Source organism: Gavia stellata, chromosome 8, assembly GCF_030936135.1.
Source record: "Gavia stellata isolate bGavSte3 chromosome 8, bGavSte3.hap2, whole genome shotgun sequence".
Taxonomy (NCBI): domain Eukaryota; kingdom Metazoa; phylum Chordata; class Aves; order Gaviiformes; family Gaviidae; genus Gavia; species Gavia stellata.
In genome coordinates this window covers 42308235-42330813 of record NC_082601.1, presented here as the reverse complement: position 1 = coordinate 42330813, position 22579 = coordinate 42308235, and the positions used below count along the sequence as shown (strand labels likewise).

At 43.5% G+C, this 22579-nt stretch overlaps 1 protein-coding gene across 1 annotated transcript in view; it reads right to left on the bottom strand.

The window, feature by feature from the left end:
• Positions 1-22579, bottom strand: part of TRPM8 (transient receptor potential cation channel subfamily M member 8) — a 70596-nt gene that overhangs the window by 26925 nt on the left and 21092 nt on the right. The window contains 9 exon segments of the mRNA XM_059820052.1: positions 21-123; positions 2513-2710; positions 5691-5758; positions 6785-6959; positions 8135-8307; positions 8665-8842; positions 13679-13835; positions 16649-16722; positions 18328-18432. Coding sequence (XP_059676035.1) covers positions 21-123; positions 2513-2710; positions 5691-5758; positions 6785-6959; positions 8135-8307; positions 8665-8842; positions 13679-13835; positions 16649-16722; positions 18328-18426 — 1225 coding nt within the window. The 5' untranslated portion in view covers positions 18427-18432.

Genomic DNA, 22579 nt, shown 5'->3' with positions numbered 1-22579 from the left:
ACAGAAAAACAATTACTTGCCTTTGTACAGAGCAAAAGAAATGGCATTGCTCACGATTTCATCTCCAGCTTCTTCTATTTTGATAACTGTCAGTAAATGAGGGTTCTCAAGGACTTCTTTGATCTACAAAAAGAAAAAGTTCCATTTCAAAGCAATCTAGGTTGTTTAGTAGTTTATGTCCTAAAGCATCTTTAAGGGAAATTTCTCCTCACATTGCAGCAAAGTTGTTTCTCATCAATCCTATTTCCACGTACAGTTAAAATTTAATCAAGTCCAGATAGAAGTAGATAATGAGATTTATTTTAAAGTCACCAAAGTACGAGATTAATTATCCTCTGAACGTACAGCAAATAACTGTGATTCCCTCTATGCAGAACACCATAACCAAAAAGATATGATCTCAGTAATTAGAAGCTACTCATAAAGAAAAAACAGATTGTGACAGCGCAAGTTTCAACAAACGTCTAGCAGTCTATTAGAGAACAGTTTCTACCTCCTTGTGCTTTGTCAAAAACAGAGGTAATGTCTCACATAACCAAGCCTTATAAAGTTACTTTCATTCTAGCACATAGAAAACAAATAATCTTAGCCATTCTTGACTGCAGGAGGAGGTGCACTCCAAGGCAGCTCAGCGGAAGCTACAAGAAGTGTGGCCAAGTGACCAAACAGGGAAAACCGCCTTCAGCAGCTCCACGCTCCCCCAGTGCAGAGCTTCTTCTGGAAACCAGAGGCTCGTGGTCTTCTCAGAGGGCAGGTCTTCCTTTTCAGGTTTGGACGCCCCAGGCTCAAAGTGCGCATTCAGGCTCTGCTTCTGCAGGACTGTTTCTGCAAAAGGCCATGCCCTATTCCTGCCCTTTTTCCTGTAAGCTTCTTATTACAGAAACAGAAAATTGTTGATGGTGGAAGACAGCTCTGGAGACCTGGAGACCTAGCTCAAGCCCGCTGCTCAAAACAGGGTCAAGTGGAGCAGGTTGCCCAGTGGAACTTGAAGGTTGTCCCATGGACTCACTCTGCCAAGCTCTGACCAAGAGTTTTGACTCAGCCCTTGCCAGAAACAATAGCTGCTTAAACTTCAATACCAGAGGCATTGTTTGGCTTATATCAAAGAAAATGCACACAGGAGTTTGAGTGTCTGAATTCCTCTCCAGGGCCTGCAAACAACTTGCAATGGTACATTCACAAAAAAATAAAAACTAAAATATTAAGGGGGGGGCAGAAAGCAGAGAGAGGGGCCTGAGGGAAGCAATATAACATTTTCCATCCCCCATTATGAACTTTGACTGAGGTTTGAATACGCAATCACTCCCCACTCCCTGCTCCCCACTGTGAGCGTGGGCAGGAGATAATTAACCAAGAGAGGAAAACAGAATCAGACCCCAGGATAAAGCATTGGGCAGTTAATGGAGAAAGTCAATTAGCTCAAGTTAATGGATTGTTCAGTGAGCGGAAGTGTTGTTGGAACTAAGACTTCTGAAAAATAACAGAACATTAAGATTTTTCTGGAGCTCCATTTTCTTCTGTCCCTATTAAGAACAAAAGTATATCTAAACCCAAGGCTATCCGAAGGTCAGGTAACCAGAGAGTTACAAGAGTTTCCTGAGACTGGCCCAAGCAACCCAGGACAGCAGGTGCTCTCCCTACTTCTCCAGTTTCCCCAGTCCGCAAAAACCACTCTTGTAACCAACAGTTACATATGGGATCACAATGGTGATCCTGAAGGCTCTACCTCTGGTCAAAGAGGCAAAGAAAAGCAAAAGAAGAATTTGCTGGTGTATGTGCGGTGTTGTACCTTCAACTGCATCCCAAGTACACAGTACTGGCAAGTCAACGCTAACAGAGTCCCAGTGGAGATGGTGTAGGGATGCCGCTGTGGCGAAATGCTAACCAAGTAAGCCTCTAGTCCTAAAGGTCCCACTCCTAGTCTGCAAGGGAAATCTGTCCGGCCCAATATCTTAAGGGCTGCAGGAAGACAGACAAGAACTTATGGAACAAATGAGAGAATCTTGAAGTAGAATTGCTACAATCTGAAAGTCCATGGGGTGGCAGCGATAACCCTTTGTCTCCGAGCAACTCAGCAGGATTTAGCAGTGTGAGGCCTGATTCAGCAAATATCCAATTTCTCCACCTTCACAAAGGAATTGCAACACCAACCAACACATCAGCCAAGAGACACATCCAGCAGCCAGTGCTCCGGAGGAATCGCAAGCATCCAGGGAGCAGACAGTTACAAAACGTCTGGCCTTAGCTCTCCTGTGCCTAGACATGTGCTGCCTTTCCAAAAAGACTGCAACCCCCCACTCCTTTTGTTCCAGCCCCTGTAAGTTATAAGAGTTTGGAATTCTTTTTTAAATCCTCATGGATATGTCATGACAAGGAGGCCTGTACACCCCATAGGTATCACCAGATAGCAACATCCCCGATTTGGAAGTCACTAGCTGCTCCTGATCTCCTCTTTCCTCTACCCTTCTCCCACTTTCAGCCTTGCTAGGTCCCTGCAGTAGCACACACTTACCCATTTGATCCAGCTTTCGGTCTCTTCTTCCGAGAGCCTTGAAATGGTGCGAGGCAAATACCTAAGCAAGCTCTCCTTGACACACGAAGAAGCAAGAGCGCCTTCTGCCTCCACCAAGCTAGCAATAACATCAGCGATACGGCCAGAGCCTTCCACCACAACACAGGGAATCTTACTCTTGATGGCCACGTTGATAGACTAGGAAGCCAAAGAGGGAGAGGTGATCACTTGAAGCACAACTGTGTTATTAGAGCCTACTATTCATTACAATAGCCTAGAGATTTTAGGTTTGACTTAAGTGAGCAAAACCAGAAACCCATGGTCCAGAGCAGTATTTTCATTACTACCCACTGATACATCACCAATGCCAACTCTTCAAAACAGCATTCATCTAATGACAGAGAGCTGTGAAGAGCCCCACAGAAACCGAGGGACAGAAATCACCATCTGCCAAATTTTAGAGTTGATTAGCAGATCAGGAAAATTGTCAAGTGGAAATGTCATTCAGGACACATTACAACACTGTCTAGCTACAGTCACTACTGTTTTATGGCACAGCACTGCTCAAGTACCACCACAGCTGAGTACAAGGGTTCTGGCTTTATTTGCTGGAGATGCAAGCGGCAGTCTTTTACACAGAAATCGCTTGTGTAGCATCATGAGAATATTGAACTCCAACATTACTGAATGTCTCCAAGTAGCTACTCAAGTAATTTCTCACATAGCAATGTTGTATGCCGCTTACCAGCAAGAAAGAAAGAGGTGTTGAAATAATGATGGAAGGACCATTAGCCCTCCTGTTGCAAAGACCACAACAGGAGACAATTATTTAATTTGCTTCACTACCATTGAGAACACAGTCACCAGAATAGAAGCTGTCTGCCAGTAAGTTGTACAAAGGGAGTCAATGCAAGTTATGATAAACCACTGCAAAGACAGAACATCTACTAGCTACCTGAAGAGATGGTTTCATGAGAACAAAAAAAAAATATCAACTTAGAGTCATCAAAACTATGAGCACATTACTGCTGTCAATTGGACAATGGGACCAAGACAAAAGCAAGGTATTTTTTCTTGCCAACTAGATCAAAGTGGTTTTCTTAAGAAGGGCCCAGCTAAAGCAGATGGTTTTCATCCCAGGGGGTTTAAAACAGAAGATTGAAACAAGTTTTATTTCTCCTCTGCTAAAGCGGATTCCTGTCACCATGCACCACTCACAGAAGCTGAGAAAGAGGGAGTCTTTCCTGGCCAACACTGCTAAGATTAAGGCATGGCAAGGGCAGACGTCCACAGCATGGAACCTGCCATGTCACTTTGGGCTGATCAGAGACTCAATTTACTTCTTGAAAAATGGCATCACCTACAAACGAGCAAGAAGGCAGACACAAACGTCTCTGTGTACTAGTGACACCAATAAATAGCCAAGAGACTGGCATGAACCCTTAATTGAACTATTATCCAGTTACTTTTCAGAGGAACCTCTTGCTAGGAATTATGCATTTGATTTAACAAGGCTTTATTCATTCTGATTAGATAGCTAGTGAGTCTGTGTCACGTATCATTTCTTAACAGCGGGTTTGAGGTCTCTCCATAATATACCTGTAATCACAAGGCTGCCCAAGTAACTACACTCCATGGCGTATAGAAACAGCTCCTTCAGCGATGGCCAAATCCTCTCTTAAACATTGGTAATTTGGAACTACAAGGAGAAGCGGGCATATTCAACATGTCACTTTCAGTAAAGCTTTGCTCTAAAACCTGAATGGATGCTTTCATTTCATCTTAGGACCTCCAATTAACACAATGAACTCAGCATCTGTATTCACCTACAATCTACCTGTAGGCAAAGCTAAAATTAATCATGGGACTGGAAACAAAACACCCAGAAAATATACAGGGAGGCTGGGATAACGATCTGAAATTTCACAGAGTGGTTCAGACTAATTGATGAATGTTATCAATGAAGTAGCAACAGAGAGTGTGCTTTGAATTCACATTGTTTGTCATCCTGACAGGCAAAGCTTCAATTAGCCTCAGTATTAACAGCATAGCTCTGGTCAGAACAGGTAGTACCAAGATCACCTCTTCAAAAGAGATAATTATAAATACCACCCTGCTTCAGTTTTACTGACTCAAACACTGACAAACCCCCTTCAGCGTATCCTACCCTCTTGCAAAACCCAGCCCCTTTCCCAGCTCCTTCATCCCAGGCTGTGTCCCCTCTTCTTGCTGCTAGTCAGAGCCAGCTGGTCCTCACTGTTGCCGTTCCCTTCCCATGCAGCCTGACTGCACATCCCCACACTTTGAATTCCCTGCTGCCAGGTCCCTTTGCTCCCTCAGTCCCACTCTCCTCACTCAGGCCACTCACCTTCACTCTTGCAAGGTGGAGGGGGAAGTAACAATCCTGTTTGTTTTTTTTTTTTTAACAGAGACAGATCTAGAACTTATCTCTTTTTCCCCCTTCCCTAAGTGTTACCTAGACATCCTGTTTCAAGAATTTCTTTCTGCCTTCTTTGTTCTGTTCATCCTCTTCCTACCTGTTGGCTATTTGAAGATGATGCCTGCTCCCTCCCCTTCTAGGATTAGAAGCGTCAGAGTCAGCAGAACCCTCCTGCCTTGCTCGGCTGCCTAGATTTAAATTAGGTGCAGCCCACCGTTCTCAGGAGCAGCAATCGAAAGTCAGTTTAAGCAAGCTCTGAGCTGGAGTATCTCCAGCACAAGCTGATCTTCCCTGTGTATTACAAGAAAGCACTAATGTCCACTGAGCATGGGCAAGCCAAGCTTTCCCATACCAAAGTTTAGGCAAATTTGTATAAAAAGGATCAAGAGCTACAAGGCTACAAAGACTTTTCTGATTGCTGCTCAAATAAACACAAGAAACAAACATTTTTGTGCTGGATTTGTTATGGAAGAATTGAGACGACCAATCGGTCTCAGCCAAAAGTTTTCCAGGTTGTCAGCTTGAGGTAAAAACTTTGCACAGAAAATTTTAACTGAAACAAACTTCATAAGCTTAAATGGAACTGCAATAAGGTCTTTTTATAGCAATTGCTGGGCAAGCTTCAGTAAATAATAGGACTGAGTACTTTATCATGTTGCTTGTGGAGTAATCTGTCTTAAATATTAGAGCAATGTCCCTACTGTCGCTCCTGGAAATAAGTAAAAGAAATAAACTTACTTTCAAAGTCTCTTTCCCTCCACCTTGGGCAAAACACACAATTGGAATCTTCCCACCATAATTAGATTCTGTGAAACATGCCAAAAGAAAAAGGCAAAAAGATGAAACCCATTAATGCAGTTTGAACAACTTATTTTTCCTGAGTACAATGAAAGATTTTCAAGCAGTTCATGCAGACACTCCAATACTAGTTTACTGTTGATTTTGCCAAATCTATTAACAGCTTTTCCTGTTTTCAGTGAAAACTCAGTTTTGCCTAATGTTCCGCACAGCTGGCTTCAGACACCACCAGATGCTTTTTTCCTCCTCCCCATTAATAATTTTTACTAGCTCCAAACTCCCCAAAACACATGATTTTATTCTATTTACCTACTGCTTTGACCATTTTGAGTCTAGGCACAAGGTTCTTATCACAAGTTGAAGATTCAGAACCTCTGACTTCACATTTGCAATTATAAAGGAAAGCTAAGAATTCCATAAATCTAGGAACTAGTGTTTAAGAGGCATATCAGGTTTCATAACGATTCTGGGTGCTTCATCATGACTAACAGCAAATACGCTTCAGCTGAGGCACACAGTAAAAAAACCCAAACTCTTTAACTAAGAATTTCCTGACAAGGCTTCTGATTTTTTTCCTTTTTGGCAAAGAAGAGGCTGAAGGAGGAATTACTGAGGAGCAGGTTTCAGATGGATCAATCACCCTCACAAATGAATGTTTTGGAAAAAGCCTAATTTCAGCTCCTGTGTAGTTGTGCTTCAGCTACCTGGAATTCAGTGCCAGGTGGGAAATATGTAGATGGGGCAGCTTCCAACAGATAGCCCAGCAGGAAGGGAGGGAAGGGCTGTACGGCTGAAATGGATCATTTGCTGTGTCCCACAAAGGACTACTGTCACATACAGAAAGGAAGATTGCTCAAGAAGCCTGATTGTTCCTGAAAGTGCTCAAGATGCAATGCTGTTAACACATCCCTTCCAGCTCAGCATCCAAGGGATGCTACCACTACTCTTTTGTTCCCAGAAAATGACTTTGCATCAGTCCCAACACAGGGAAGGGCTAAAGAGGAGGAGGTCTGCAACCTGATGCCCACACCTACCTGGGATGACCCGCTCCGAAATGTACTTTTCTAACTGAGTTCGTACTTTCGCCTCTATCGTCGGATGCCCATGAGTGCCATTATCGACCAGTAAGAGATGGGTGTGATTATTATCCAGGCAATACAGGGGGTCTCTTTTGAGATCATCCATTATGTAGTGGGCCAGGTAGTACCCCTAGAAGCACAAGCACAGCGTTTAACCGGGATCCAAGGGCAGAGCATGCACAAGTCTCCAAGGACAAGCCAGTGACAGCTGAACCCCTAGCCACCAACTATTCCTCACTAGTTAGGAGTCTGGATTTCCTGACTCAAGACAGTGCACAGGGCAGTCCCAACAGCAACAAAAGACAGTGAGAGAAACCCCGTACAAAAGCACAGCATAAATATTTGCAGAGAAAGTTTTTCTTTAGAAGAGAGGTCTGATTTACGATGATCCTCTCGTAACTTCACCTCAGCCAATGGAAGAGCGGGAGTTATTTGCAACAGTTTAGCCCTTTCAGAGATCCTGTTAAGTGGCGCATGTTTCCTTCAGCCACCAGGAACATTAAATCTGTGGCAAACTTACTTTCAACACCTGAAAGAATCAGAGCATTTTTTAGGTTGGAAGGGACCACTTGAGATCATCTAGTTCAACCCCCAAGCCTCCTTAGAGCCCTCGGTAAACTAAACAGCTTTTATTTATCTAAGAGGATGTTTTTTAGACACGTTCTATAACACCTAGCGCACAAAAGACAAGGGTATCTGACAGATAGGACAGTAGTATCGATGAGCAAGATTTCTAACAGCAGCAGCAGGTACAACATGTCTTAGCTCATGGGAATCCCCGCTACAGACTACTGTGTAGGGATTCCGCAGCAGCTAGAATAACCGTGGAAGAGGTTATTCCCTAATACTCTGCCAGACATGAAATTAGAGCAGCTGAACTTCCACACAGTCATGCTAAGCCCACAGCTGAAATCCTCCCCACCAGGCCTGATGTGTGCAACCATCTTGAACATGAGAACACTTTAGTTTCCTCCTGTTCTGGGAAGAGCACCTGATGTTTCGTCTCACTGCTATGTACGTTGAAGAAAAGCTGGTCCCAGGTTGAATTGTCTAGGACACAGTAGCTCAGGCTAAGTTGACAGACATGCTTCTACACAAACATTGCACTGGAAAGCATTCTGCTGCGCTCTGCTTTACCAGAACGTACAAGCAGAGCTTGACTGACCGCTCAATTCAGTCATCACACGGCTGAGAGCATCAGCCTAGCAGACGTTGTTAAGAGCAGTGGTCAGTCAGGGACATCATTTGTATAATTTACAGCCCAGCCTTCTCTCCGTTTCCCCACCAACCACACACATTTCTTACGTCATTATCACCACTGCGAATCAGACTTTCTCGGTTGGAAATCATGCCCCAGGCTGCTATGCCAATAGCCACCACGTTCTCCTCCGAGCTCCGACTGATGGTGTTGTCTCTGACCACTTCCCCAATGTACTTCATCAGCCCGTAATGCGTGCCTCCTGTGAAAATCCAGGCCCCTGGAGACAACATGCAATAATCTGGGAGAATGTAGTGGAATATCCACCCTCCTAATGCATTACCTTTAAGATGCCACAAACCAATCCCCTCTCAAGACCTTACCTCAGAAGAGGCATTTATTCTTCAGTTAAACACAAACAATATGCTACACAATCTACCTTACGTTATCATGGGCATCCTGATGATTAGCTCTCAACCCTGTTACTTCCAAACTGTTAGGTCACATGTGCCCCAAGTGCACCAGCCAAGAAGAAACAAATCAAATGCTCCGCTTCCCTGCTGACCCTTTGAGCTGCTACCTCTCCAATGGTATTATGCAGCAATAAAATAATACAGACACAGATGCAGGTCTTTACCTTTGGACTGGGCAATGTAGATCAGCCTGCTGAATATCTTGCGCATCCGCGGCTTGAGCGCGAAGTTCTTTGCGCCCCCAGTGACAGAGATGACAAGGTTAGGGGTTTTCAGGTGCCAATGCTGAGTCATGAGATCATAGAGTGTTTCGGAGTCTGTGTCGCATGACAAACGGAGGTACTTGGATGAGAGAAAGGAGGAGAAACAAATAAGCAAGAGAAAAGTAATGATAGCTGGGAACAGACCAGGAATTGCATTTTCTTCCTTAATGTACACTCTTATTCCAACAGCCAGTAGACAAAGGGTAAAATGATGATGAACCTGAGCTTAAGTCTTTGCTTCTTTCTCTAAAGCATCTTTATCCTCCCCCTACAACCAGACCCCCATATTACTAGGACTTGCAAGGTGATCTCCTCTCTTGACAAATCAGTGCTCAGGTCTGGAAATAAGGCACAGCCTTACTGGAAGCAGAACAAAAGTGCTGGTGTCAGACCAGTGGCATAGTGAAGAACATAACTGCTGGTCCTAAGATCTCCCAGCTCCACCATTTCCAGGTTCAGCCCCAAACCTCCAGCACCCTGCTCAGTGGGGTGTGCTCAGGTTACACTACCACGTTCTGCCACGTACATCTTTAATTCAGCAGAGGCTAAATTGTGTAGCCCCGGAAATGTGATTTTTGTCATTACTAGTAAAAGTCCACAGGCTTTGTACTGAACTGAGAGTGCAGGTTATCAGGATCTCTTCGAGCAACCTGGTCTAGTAGAAGGTGTCCCTGCCCATGGCAGGGGGCTTGGAACTAGATGATCTTTAAGGTCCCTTCCAACCCAAACCATTCTACGATTCTGTGACGTCTTCGGCCTGAGCTGAGTATAGTTGTGATAGCAGTTGTCTAGCAGTGTAATAACTATTGTCTACATTTGATTTGCTTTAGGTTATAATAGTAACAACTAGTTATTCTGTGGGGATTGAACAATTTATGACCAGAATAAAAGGTGGCATGGAGGAATGCAGACACCAAATGACAATGGTCCCAGTCTATAAAAACAAAGCACAATGGCCAATAATGGTGACTATTTGAGTGCAACCTTGTGAATCAGGTAAAACTATTTTTAGAAATAACAAATACAACCAAAAGGAACTGTATAATTCAGAACCACTGAGAAGAAAGAGCATAAGCAGACTGTCTGGAGAGAAGTCTACAGAAAGCACTCCAAGCACACCAGGACTAAAGAGGATGGGACCCCCGTGATCAGTACTGAAATCGTCCCTTCAAAGACTTCAGGAGTCAGCATAAAGCCTCCAAACCCTCCTTCCACCAGAGGAAGGCAAGAGCACTGACCTTGGGATTCAGAGAAACATTGGAAGGAATGCAACACCAAGGAAGTTTACGGTATAGCAATTTTAACTGTAACAAAGCTATTTATAGCTTGGATTACAGATTAGTGGTAGCATTGTTGTAAGTGAACTATTGATAATTACAGTCTTATTTTCGTTACGCTATTAAAGCCTTAATGTGACAAGGTACGAATTCCAGGCTCCATGAGCATGATGTCCCTATCATAAGACATATCCATAACAATGTTTTAAGTTAACATATCACAACTTTATCAAACTTGTAGTAAAGCTTGAACACTGTATGAGGATGCCATAAAACACACTAGATAGATAAACCGGCTTCAGACGGACCTACCATCTCTCCGTTTATGTAAAAGGCTCTCTGGCTTTTTTGCTACACTGTTTAAGAGCCCCTTTGCAATTTTGTCGCTGTTAGTAGTTTAGTGTGATGGACTTTTGGAAGCCAGTCATGGCTATACAACCCATACCAGGGGATGAAAAGGAGTAACTTGGACCTGAATCACAGTGGATTTTGTATAGATTGCTGAGCATTCACAGGAGCGCAAAAACAAGGATTAGTTTGAGGAAGAAATGTCCTATCTTGAGAGGCATTTAACTTGAACTAAAGAACATACTCATCCGTTCCAGGTCCGGTTCCCAGGAGTTATTGCATCTGGCTCAGGACAACCCATCACAGAGGAAGCCTTGCAGGCTCCAGCAGCTACACAGGAGAGCTAAGGGACTCCCACAGCTTCTGCTCTCAGAAACATCAGCCACATTGGGTATTTTTCAGGAGAGGGTCCCCCATAAGAGGGGCGAGCCCGCCAGAAACATTAACTGCTCCACAGAGCCAGTAAGCCACCCCCACAGCAAATCTTGTTAGCTGTGTAGTTAGAAGGCATTTCTCCTAAACCCTACTCATAACACAAAGTACCTTGTATCTGTATGACTACCTTTGTTCCACCAACAGTTAAGGTTTCCAGCTGAATGACTTGTTTTCATCCATACAAGTCGTTTTCATCTATATAAAGCAAGCACCAAATAAAAGATGCTGAAGCTGACTTGCCCGTACCGCTTATCTCGTTCTCTCATACATCAACACGGTGTATAGCTGCGAACACACTTCAGTTAGGTACACCTAAGTTTCACTCAGTGTACCAGCAGCTATACACTTGCCACCTCCGGAGTCCTTTGCAAGCTCTGCTCAAGCAGGGGACCCACTCTGTTCAGCCACTTTCTTTCTCCGAGGTACAACGGTGCCATCTCCTGGTACAGCCGGCTGGTGCACCCCAACCATCACTGATCCATCCCTCAAACACAGGCGATGCCAAGCGTTTCTGTAGCTGAACTCAGAAGGCTATTCAAGAGAAGCATTTTTTTTTTCAGATTGAGGGCTACCACAACATAAAATACAGCACCTGCAATGTCCTTGGATGTTACAGGATCTGAGCAGCACTGCAAAAATAAGAGAGTGCAAGCAGGACTTATCAAATGTAGAGATTTTATTGGTCTGTTCGCATCTAATATTTCTGCTCGGGACTTTTTAGGACTCATGCATCCCAAAAAGTACAATGCGGGGTATAAAACTTCCCATCCCTCATTGATAATAGTCTGCAACTCTTAGGTTACCTTGGGTTTGAAGTTCTCCCCACTGTGCACAAGATCAAGAGAAAACATTTTGCAATATTTAAGACTGGCAGGTGCCTTGCAATATAGGGAATAAGAATGTGGAATCGAGACATAACTCCAGCCAACGTGCCGATGGGATGAATTAGAAGACTTTTACATACAGCATTTGTACAAAGGATGCCCTGAAAAATGCACAGTGGCCTTGAGAGCCCTCGTGAAACAACTATGGGCACGCAAACCAATTTCCAGGGTGGGAAGGGGGACACAACATGCAGAAAGAACATTTAAGCTTTGAGAACTCGGAAATTCTGCAACAGAGCAAATAATTTCTTCTTTCAGTAAAAGTACACAGCAGCTTACAACACAGTAGTATTAAGCCAAAATATGCATATCAACAATATGTGAAGTACTTGGATCAGTTTAAGCGCAATTCAAAACCTTCAGTCTTACTTCCCACCCAAATACCTCTCGTTTCTGCTACTTTGCATAAAACAAATGAAATTAATTTACATAGTGTGCTCTGATTTTCCTCATTTATTTTGATTGTCTCAAGCAAGCTGCACTGGCAGTAAATATCAGTCATTTAGAAGAGGCAGATGAGCTCAGCCACATGTGACTCCTCACACAGTATCAGTATAAATCATCAGAAACAGCAATACCAGCTATTTTCTTCTTTCCACCCCTCCACTGTCCCCACACCAAGGAAAAACACAGGGGGAAAAAATAACAACAAAAAACCAGAATAAAAACTCTAAGGTTCCACTGATATCTTACATCCCCATTGAATTTACCATCATTGTAGGTTCTCTACCCTGGGAAATACTCAATATTCAATTGGTTATGGGCCTGAGCAAGCTGGTCTATGCAGATATGCTTTGAGCAAGAGTTTTGGCTAGAAAACTCTGGAGAGCACTTCCAAACAAAATTACTCTATGAGGGTGTGGGGCACACAAGCCTCATTCCAACAGCTCACAACATCCTTCAGAGTATCCAGTCCAAGGCATAAGATACGACTGTATGGAAAGGAGCTCTGCATATCCACAGACTGTGATGATCTACACGTAGAACAGCTAGGGAGGAAGGGAATATAGGTCATCAAGCTCTGTAGGCAGGCGTTGGATGACACGCCGTGCAATGTTAAAGCTATTACAAAGCATGAGTGATGATTTTATGGAGTAGCAAGCAGGTACATGCAGCTTCTGCACTGAAGAGCACAGATCCTCCAAAGAAAGGTCTTACATCCCTACAGATATGAAATCCCTATGGTCATCACCTCATGGATCTTGCTGCACCTTCAAAGGCAAAGCATGTTACACACGCTTCTGTCCCAAGAGTTGCACTGGTGTATACCCTCACACCATTTCCTTTCTAAAGCATAAGTTAGTCCACACTAGAAAGGTGCAATGTTCCAAAAAACAGCCTTGTCTTGGTGTTAAAGTCAGACAGTCAGGAACAAAGTACCTTTATCAGGAGCTTGATCATTCAGGCGCTTAAGCTTATCACATTGGCTTCGCCACTACAGAGCGGTAAAAGGGTACCAAGTTGCTCCTCAACACCATGACATTTCAGTATAGACGGGGACTAAAACGGCCACTGTAACTACACACTGATATAGTCAGGGTACAGAGTCACAGGGAGAGACATCACAGATCTAGTTTAAAATTATTTCCTCCTAACCCAAGACCTCCAGAATTTTATTACACAGCAATTACAATTAAAAAAAAATACATGAAAAAAGAAAAATAATAATTGAGCATCACCCTCATTCACCCATTCTTCTGCCATGCCTGGAAACAGACAACCTTTTCATTCCCATCATTGGCCTACGAAACAAACAACACAGAAGAAATTATTCTCGGTTACCTGTTAACAGGCCTTGAGATATCAGCTTGTCTCCTTTGTAGCCTAACTCCTTCCATGCCCATTAGAATAAAATCGACTTTAGCATCACCTTTCCTGCTTTGCAGGGGCTTCCACTGGTGTTGGATTCAGGACTCTGAATATGGCTTAGCCAACAGGGGCCTGACACATACCCTTAATACAATCACTTACCTTTCCTCTTTTTCCCATGTTTTCAAACTGAATGTCCCCAAAGGCATCGGTTGGAAGTTCCTTAGTGTGCTTCTTGTAATTCCATTTTTCATTGGTATTAATCTGCGTACCCTCTATGTGTTGATTTTCAGGGTATCCACATTTACATAAGTTGCCCCTGAAAGAAGAGCGAATAGGCACAAAACCCCACAGTTATCATGCTGAGCACAGAAAAGTCAGCTCTTGTACATTTATTAACAAGAAACAGAAATTTTTCATAGCTGAAACCACCTTGAAAACTTCTGCTCAATCAGGACGTTTCCAAGAAATGGTATTCTGCAGCAACCCTGGAGCCAATAGAATACACGGTGCCTAGCGTAGCAGTCGCATCAAGTGCAAAGTCTGGGAGCAGGGTTGTACAAACACAACTCAAGAAGGCAAGCAGCAGGTGGAGCTATGGAACCAATTGTGCATGGGACTCTACTTGGATTTGCTACCTGACAAATTAACAGCTAAGGGGAACCAACTCTCAGCTGAAACCAGATCCTAATCGTGCTTCCTTCTTCTATAATCTGCTTCTGTCTAGCACTGGGCAATGGAGTGGAGTACACCTCAGGAACCAGTCTGTCCCAAGAGATGAGCTGACACTTCTGGATGGGCCTTACCTACCTGTCCTCTTTCATTATCACAAACCAAGTTAGGTCACCAGCAGCTTAACTTGAAACCCTACAACTGTACGCAGAAATGAAGAAAATGAACCAGAACTTGGCATCAGATGCCACCAGAAGCGACCTCATCTGCTGCTAACCTGATGTGTACAAATGGTTTCTTTCCCTTTTTGTGCTCTCAACCAGATAAGAAGAGTTCACTAAGACGATTACTAAGTGTAATCACTTTCCATGCAAACCCAGAGCTTGACTGATGTCTAAGCACGCCTAAGACATATTCATCTCAAGAGGGAATGGACGTCTGGCCTCTGAGCAGATTTTGCAGGCAGTTTGCTGCGTCCTAGCACACTTCCCCCACCACCCCTCTCGTCCACTGCACGGCATGGTGTGCAGTCACTACCAATACCCTCCTCGCCAACATGAAATTGCATCAAGGGAAGGAAGAATCTGCACTTTGGTTGTGCAGAACTACCTGGGAAAGCTAGGAACACTCTTTTCCTAGGAAAAGCTGCAGCACAGACCATGAAATCTTCTGCATAGCCTATATCCCTTCTTCCTCAGAGGGCATGGAGAAAGGGTCCTTGCTTATGAAAAGACAGGGTTGACTGACAACTGTAGTCAGCCAAGTACACTAAGCAATGTCAACAGCAATAGGAGGGAGCAGGTGAGGTCCCCACAGTCTAAGCTCACAAGCAACATCAGGTAAACACTTGTACATTGTTAATTTTGCTAAGAGCACAAAACAAGTAAATGGAGAGACAAAGCAAGAGGAACAGCTATTGACAGCACTGTGCAAGTTGGCAATATACAGGGAGGGGAAAAAATAAAAATGCATCAGCCCCAAAGTATTAAGATAAGGACATTAATTTGTGTGCTTACAGTCACCTTGCAGACTGCAAACATGAGATTGAGTAATGCTCTCCTGTGAAGACTGCTGTAAAGGTAATTCACAGCATGCCCCTCTGAAGGAGAGAAAACTTACACAGTTTCTTCTACTCTGCTACAGCGTGCAAACAGAACCAGCTTACCTTAAAAATAGATAGCCAAAAAGCCCCAGCAGGTTATTAAGTATGACTTGCGATCCTTTCCCAGTGGGCTTGTAGGAAGAGAAGCTGATAAGAACCAGCTCTTCATCTTTTGTTGGTCCTTTGCCAGACATCCCATTTTAGATGGCAGAATAGAACCCTAAGTAAGACTTTCTGAAATAAGACTAATTTGCCTCCCTCTCTCTCTCGAAAGCATTTTTCCTCCCAGCTTCAGAGGAGAATGGAGTTACTGAGAGCCCTCGGACCTCTGTATCAGGACTTCCGCAGCTGCATTAGTTTGATCACTTTTCTCCTGAGATTACGAAAAAACCCAAAAAACCCAAAAGCAATGTTATGGTCCTCAAACTTACATTGCGTAAGTACTTGTGCCTGAATATGGAGCAAGTATAATATCCTATTTTAACAGAACACCAGCCTGACCAAACTATAGCAGCTGTATCTCTCTGCTGTAAAGGCTTGTGCAGGGAATTTGTGATTTAGCTCTTTAATAGGAAAATTTAAATTATGCAAAGCTCTGATACACACATACATTATTATACACCAATACCAGTGCTGGCACTGAATCCCTAAAAGCACCTATATATTGCTACAATTATGCTTCAAATAGGGAATTTGATATTAAAGTTCTTTAACAGAGCTGCTGGAAGGTATGCTGACAGAGTCAGCGTAAAGGTCAGGCCCCTCATTTTCCATCAAGTTAGTTGTGGAGTAACTCAAAACGATATTATTCCAGTTTTTACACAAAATCCTGACAGTCTAGAGCAGCGGTCTCCAAAGTAGGGGGCACATTAAATGAACTTTAAAAAAAATTAAAATAGTGTTTATTTCATCTTTAGCTAATCCTTTTTTAATTGCTATATTTGAGTATGTTTTATAATGTACATAATATCAATAGAGTAGTAGATGTATACAGTTGGTAAATAAACATATATTGGGGGTCATGCTCAAAATTTTTTTATTGATGGCGTGTGCAGTCAAAATAGTTTGGAGAGCACTGGTCTAGAGCTGGGAGAAGCACTCCAGGGTACCTGTCCGACCATCACACTACCAGCTTTTTTTGACCATGACTGCAGAATACCCCAGGCATTTGCAAACAAGCAGTGACAGTGAAAGGAACTGTACAAGTGAGACTGAGGTGAGGTTGCACTACTAGATTCAGACTCCTAACAAAAAAACCCCAAAAAGTTTGCTCCCCGCCCAACCCCTTGGCACATGGCTTCGCAGGCAGAAATACCCTCAGCTCCCCGCGCTTGTAAAACAAGAGAAAAATGTCTTACGTTGACTTGGTGTCTTTTGTAAAAAAGACACATTCTCTCTTCTTAAAGTTTTCTTGAATGAAGTTGACCAAATCCTTGAAAAAGAAAAAAAAATTGCTTCCAATAACTCATAAAACAGGAGAAACCTCAGAAATAGCATAGTCAGTTTAAACATAAAAACTGATGCAAATTCCTAAGTCTCCTTTCTCAAAGTAGATGGTGGGAGGTAACTAGAAAGTACTGATGGGAGTCAACAGGACACAAAAGTCTACTAAAAATCACAAGCAGGCATTCCAAAAGACATGTGATATCAATCATTTTATACTTATCAAGCACAATATATACTAAAGAGGCAAAAGGTATGGCTTCCCCCTCAAAAAAAAAAAATCTTGAACACCAAAACAGATTTGATATCCTAAGAGTTGCTGGAGATCCTATTTTAATTACAGCTTTTAATCCAAAAGACCCCCATAGAAAACATCTTCCTTGAATTCAATGGCACAATACGGTTGACTGTAGACTATAGAGCATTTCTATTTGCATACGTTGCCATGTTTCCAAAATAACTTGCCGCACTGATGATATTTTTCGAACAGTGGTTAACTCTGATCTAGATACTGCTTGAAAGACTAGGGCAAACACTGTTTCTTCCCAAGTTAAAAAAAAAAAAAAAGACCTTAACATCCTCTTGTGTTCGGCCTATTTTAATTCAACCCAAAAAGACCCCAGCAGGAGACTCGAACAACTAAAGTCATGCTTTATGCGAGCTCAGTGGAATGCAAAGTCTCTCCAGCTTGTTTAACCATTAACTCTGGTATTAACCTTGAAACTCCACAAGTGCAGGGGAAGCTTTGAAACTTGAGAGATGCAAATTCACTCCTAATCTGCCTCTGCAAGCTAGGAAAGCAGGGGAAAAAAGCTTCTCAATTGCTGATAAAGGTTTGGAAGTTTGGGGGTTTTGTTTGTTTTTAAGCACAGCTTGGATTTGCAAGACTGAGCTTGGGATGAAAAGGGAAGACGTACAGCTATAGTTTAGTTTACCATTTTGACAGAACGCTTGTAGCTAAACAGCAGTTAAAGGAAGTTATTCCAAGTAGAAAAACATTCTTTTAAAAGGACTACAATATCCAAAAGAAAGAAAATGGAAGAGAATATAATTAGCCAGTAAAAAACCACAATGATATAAGACCAAAAAAAAAGGGGGGGAGGGGAAGGGAGGGGGAAGCACTTGCTAAAGCCCTAAGAGCTAGTTATTAGCCTCTTGCAAGCCCATGAGAAGCAAGAAATCTGCCAGACAATCGCTGTGATCAGCAAACGATTGAAGCTTTTCAAGGGATGTTCAACATAATTATATGTTGTCTGCCTTTGCCATCAAGTTGCATGAAGAGGTTGGGATTCCTCTTTATATAAAGATAGAGGATTTGTCTCTAACTGAAATGTGAAAAGGGATATAAAACAGAAGTGACTAAGAAAGTACAATAAAGAGTTATAGGGATCAAAAGGAAAGCAACACATCCTTAGACTTTCCCCATGTCAACAAAGCACCGCTACTGCTTGAGGGGTCACTGGCTAGAAAACTTCTCCACAAAGGGAAAACTGACAAATCAATCATCCTTCTCCTGACACGATCTCATTCGTAACCACTGTGGCCCAATCCCAAGACAACACCCAAGTTTACCAAGGATGTACCAGATACTCACAGCGTCACTGCAGGACACGTCTATGCTGCGAGACATGCTGGAATAGAGGAGTCTGGAACTCTCAAAATTGCCATTTCTTCGGTGCCGCATGGTGCCCATGGAAACCTGAAAGAGCATGGCAGAAGGGGAGATGAAGGAGCAATGGTCATTTCTTTCACTAGATAAAAACCAGCAAGGATGCTCCGTGCAAGGGAGAGGTTATTCGAATCCAGCATAAAGAATTAGGAAGTGCATTGATTCCTAAAATGTGAAACTAACATTGAGAGAAATTTTTTTCTCTTATTTCATGCCACAAAGAGACTTTCTTCTTTCTTTCCTCACTCCAAAAAGAACTCCAAGTCAACATGCGTTCAGAAAGGAAGATACCTTACATGCCATTGCATAACTGCCATACCTTAATTCTTTCCCTTCCCATCTCTGATGGGCGTGCTGAGGAACTTGTGCTACGCAGTGTTTATATACCATGAGCAGTCCCTAACCCAGTGTATTTACAAATTAAAGGGCATATTAAGAAGAAACATTTCAATCACACTGAAAACAAACTGCAGTGTAAAAAGAAATCAGTCTGACAGTACACCAGAAGCTTAGAGTGGACACAGCACCTGAACACCAATCCCTCCGGTCTCTGTCCACTCCTGTAACAAGGAGAGTCAACATGTGCGATCTGAAGAGTAAGTGGGTTTTAAGTTTGTCGGATCCAAAAAGTTAACGTCACCCTCGGAAGCGAACACACTTCAGTTGCCCTCTAGAGCAGATACCTGTATTGACCTCACTGTCTTTGAAGGAGCAACACTTCACCTGCACCAAGGCACAAAACAAAATTTTATTTATCCTAACAGCAAATACTTCAATTCCCTTTATGTTACTTGGCAAAATAATATTGGAAAAGGTCTTTTCCCTGAAAAGAAGGCTGGCAGCCAGCTAATGTGGTGACCTCAAATTCTACTTCTCCTTCCAACACTCTTTTCTCTCCTGCCTTTTCCTCTCTCTGAGTACATTGGGCTTGCCTCTCAGGTGGTATTGCCACCATATGGCAAAAAGCATCCCTCCCAGACACAGGAACATTCATTCTCCAGCTCTGATGAAGCATCCCTGTGTAATTATATCATTTCTGAGATCCAAAAACTAGCAAGTGGGAAACAATTTACTGGGGGCACTCCATAAAGTAGGAATGGCACAGGCAGCGGGAAGCTGTAGTCGTAAATAGAACGATGGAGCAACTCCCAAAGCAGGAACGAAAAGGTAAGTTTCCACAAAAACATGTATATTTATACTTCACGGTTATTTTAAAAATACTTTGAAAAACATTTCATGTTGCGGGGGAACATGAATGACTCAGTGTTGTTTACTGTGCATGGTAGAAGTCCGCAGTGACTTCCCCCAGATTCCTCGGCATGCCTGGGATCTCGATCGCTCTCTTTATCACTGTTAGGTGATGGAAGAGTGCGGAAAAAGCCTCCTGCCTCCTTTCCACCTTCTGCATGTAATAGGAATGATTTAAACACAAGAAAAGGCAAAAGGCTGGAAAGGGCATTTCATCATATTGCAACCTGATTAATTGGCACACTGGAGTTTTCCCCAGGTTTTGAGATCATTTAAGTCTCATTTATTCCGCACTGATTTAGTGTTGTATGAAAGTAGGATGCCTAAAAAGGTACCTGCACTCAATCCAGGCACAGGTTTTAATTTGACCAGACAGAACCACTACCTATGGCAAGCCGGTGTTCACCAAAACCTTGGAGGAGCAAAGGGGTGTAACGAGGGAACAGCAATGCCCGTCTCTCCACGTACGGCCAAGACCACAGTGTTTCAAACAGGGCTGGCATTATTGTTCGAGAGAGAAGACCCTATTCCAAATGCATGGATGCCTCCAGAAAAAGGAGAAAAGCAGGCTATATACCCTCTGCAAAACACAAAACCAAACAGTTAAAAATCTCATCTCAGGCCTCCCAAGACAACACTGAGCTATCTTACACACCACGTGAGAATCATGTAATACCACGATTCAGGCACAAACCTGAAAACCTGGTACATGTGTCTGGCAGTTTGGTTACATTTCACATAGGCTGCACAGGCACCTGAGCTTCTAAGCACTGTACCACCTTCCATAGACACCCACCAGGAGGATTCAGGATTCTCAGCCCAGAGGAATAACAACAACAACAAAAAACCCTTTCATTGGAAACACAATGGTGTATAATCCCTTCACCTCCCATCATAATGTTTCCCTCAAATTTCAACTTCAAAATACTGATCCAAAAGTGACTTCTCAAAACATGCGCCATTGAGAGCTACAGTTGTGCTGGCCCAAGCCTTCCACATGGGATCTCTTTTCAGCTGCAGATAAATGTCAGGCTCTGCACACTTGCTCAAGGTTTCAGACAGTGGATCTGCCTCAGACCAATTTATTCCCTTTCAGCACTGCAGAAAGGTGTTACCCTGTTTCCCAAGTAGAAGCTGCAGAAGAAAATAGAGCACGCTCCTGCTTTGAAGGTCTTCATCTCCTTTGCATTAATAATTCTAGCGCTTCTCATCTTCAGAGCGAGGGTAGAAATCTGGCAAGCTTTGCACCAGGTTCAGGAAAAGACTTTGTAGCAAACTTACTTAAACAGCTCATAACAACAAAACTCTAGAAGAAACTGACCTCCGAAGAGGCCACCGGTCTGGTCATGCCCCACTTCAGATCTCCAGGAGAGAAGCATGGCCTTATTTGCCCAGGAACTGCAAGTGTCTGTGGAAGGAGAGAGCATCTGTTCCTTTAAGGGTATGTGCTCAAGGGCCTTTTCCATGCAAAAAAGGGTAGGAAAAGGAGGAAGCCATAAACAAGAACAAATAGAGAGGAAAGCCTGACTGACAGAGAGTAAGGGAGGGAGTGACCCAAGCCTAGTCAACCACACTAATTGATAAGGGTATGTGGAATGTGGGAATGTTCCTTCCAGGGAGGTTATCTGATGGGCCAGGCTTGTCAAATGGGATACTAAAGGAAAAGAGAAAGCCATACACAAAATATACAGAGGCTCAAACGGAGCAGGCAAATGTAATGGAGACAAAAAACCCCATACCTTGTCAGTCATACTAGTTGATAGTTCTATCAAGAAACTGCGTGGGAACTGGGACTTTGCAGCTGATAAGGATGCAAACCTGAGGTTCAAGGATGTTGGAAGGGGGCCGGTAGAACCCTGCCAGCTGATGAGGGGAAGGCAGATGGGGAGGAACAAAGGAGGAACAGGAAGAAAGGAGTATAAAAGGGGCTCTTTGCATGCGCAACAGGGCCAGTCAGTGGGCTTGTCTGGCCGAGCCCTGCACCTGATCACTGCAGTCTCTCCTGTTTTCTTAACAAACTATTTTTTGACCATCCAGGCAGGGGTGCTGGGCAGACAGAGGGGCTGTGCTGGTGCTTGAGGGATCTGCGAGTATGTGTGCAAGCTCATGAACCCCAAGAGCGTCACGTGTGTGTGCCTGCACTAGTGACCTCCCGTCTCCCCTGACCCAACGGGAAGGGCTCCATTAAAGGAATACGAAGCACTAGGAGCTTGCCAAGAGCAGTCAAACTACCATTTCTGCTCATTACTTTCCCAAGACTGTTTCAGGACCAGTGGAGCCTTGTGCTGGGCACCTATGAAGGTGGTCCAAGGAACCACCTGCGAATCATTTAGGGACTTGGCTAGCCTCACTCATTCACTGGCAGATGCAAGACCAAACACAGTGGTTCTGGCTTTATAGTGGTGCTATACAGTCTGGTCAAATACAGTCTGGCTTTACCTTCCCTGAGTATGGGACCATCCGTTGTCCATCTACAAGCCTGCCTGGCTTTTCACAAACCCTCGAAACACCAAACAAGTCCAGGGTCCCCCGGGTAATGGCCCCCTTCCCTGCATGACCCCAACTTCAGAGCAGATCAAGAAGAGCCTGGTAAACAAGAATCATAGAATTGTTTAGGTTTGAAAAGACCTTTAAGATCATCAAGTCCACCAATAAAAGATTAGTAGCTCTCACACTGCGGTTCCAAACAGGGCACGCTACAAGAATACAGCTGACCTTGGTGTTGGGCTATGACAGGTTTCACTCAGCACCCCAAACATTTTAGGATTCCTCCTTCCCCCCCCAGGCAGCACACGAGCTTTGCATTTTTCATCTCACACCGAGGATGGTTTCCAGGCATAAGCTAGAAGCAAAGAAGCAGCTATCAATGCTCTAGCAGTTCCTCTTCTACAAAGGCACGCTGCCAGAGGAATTTAGAGGCTACAGCCCC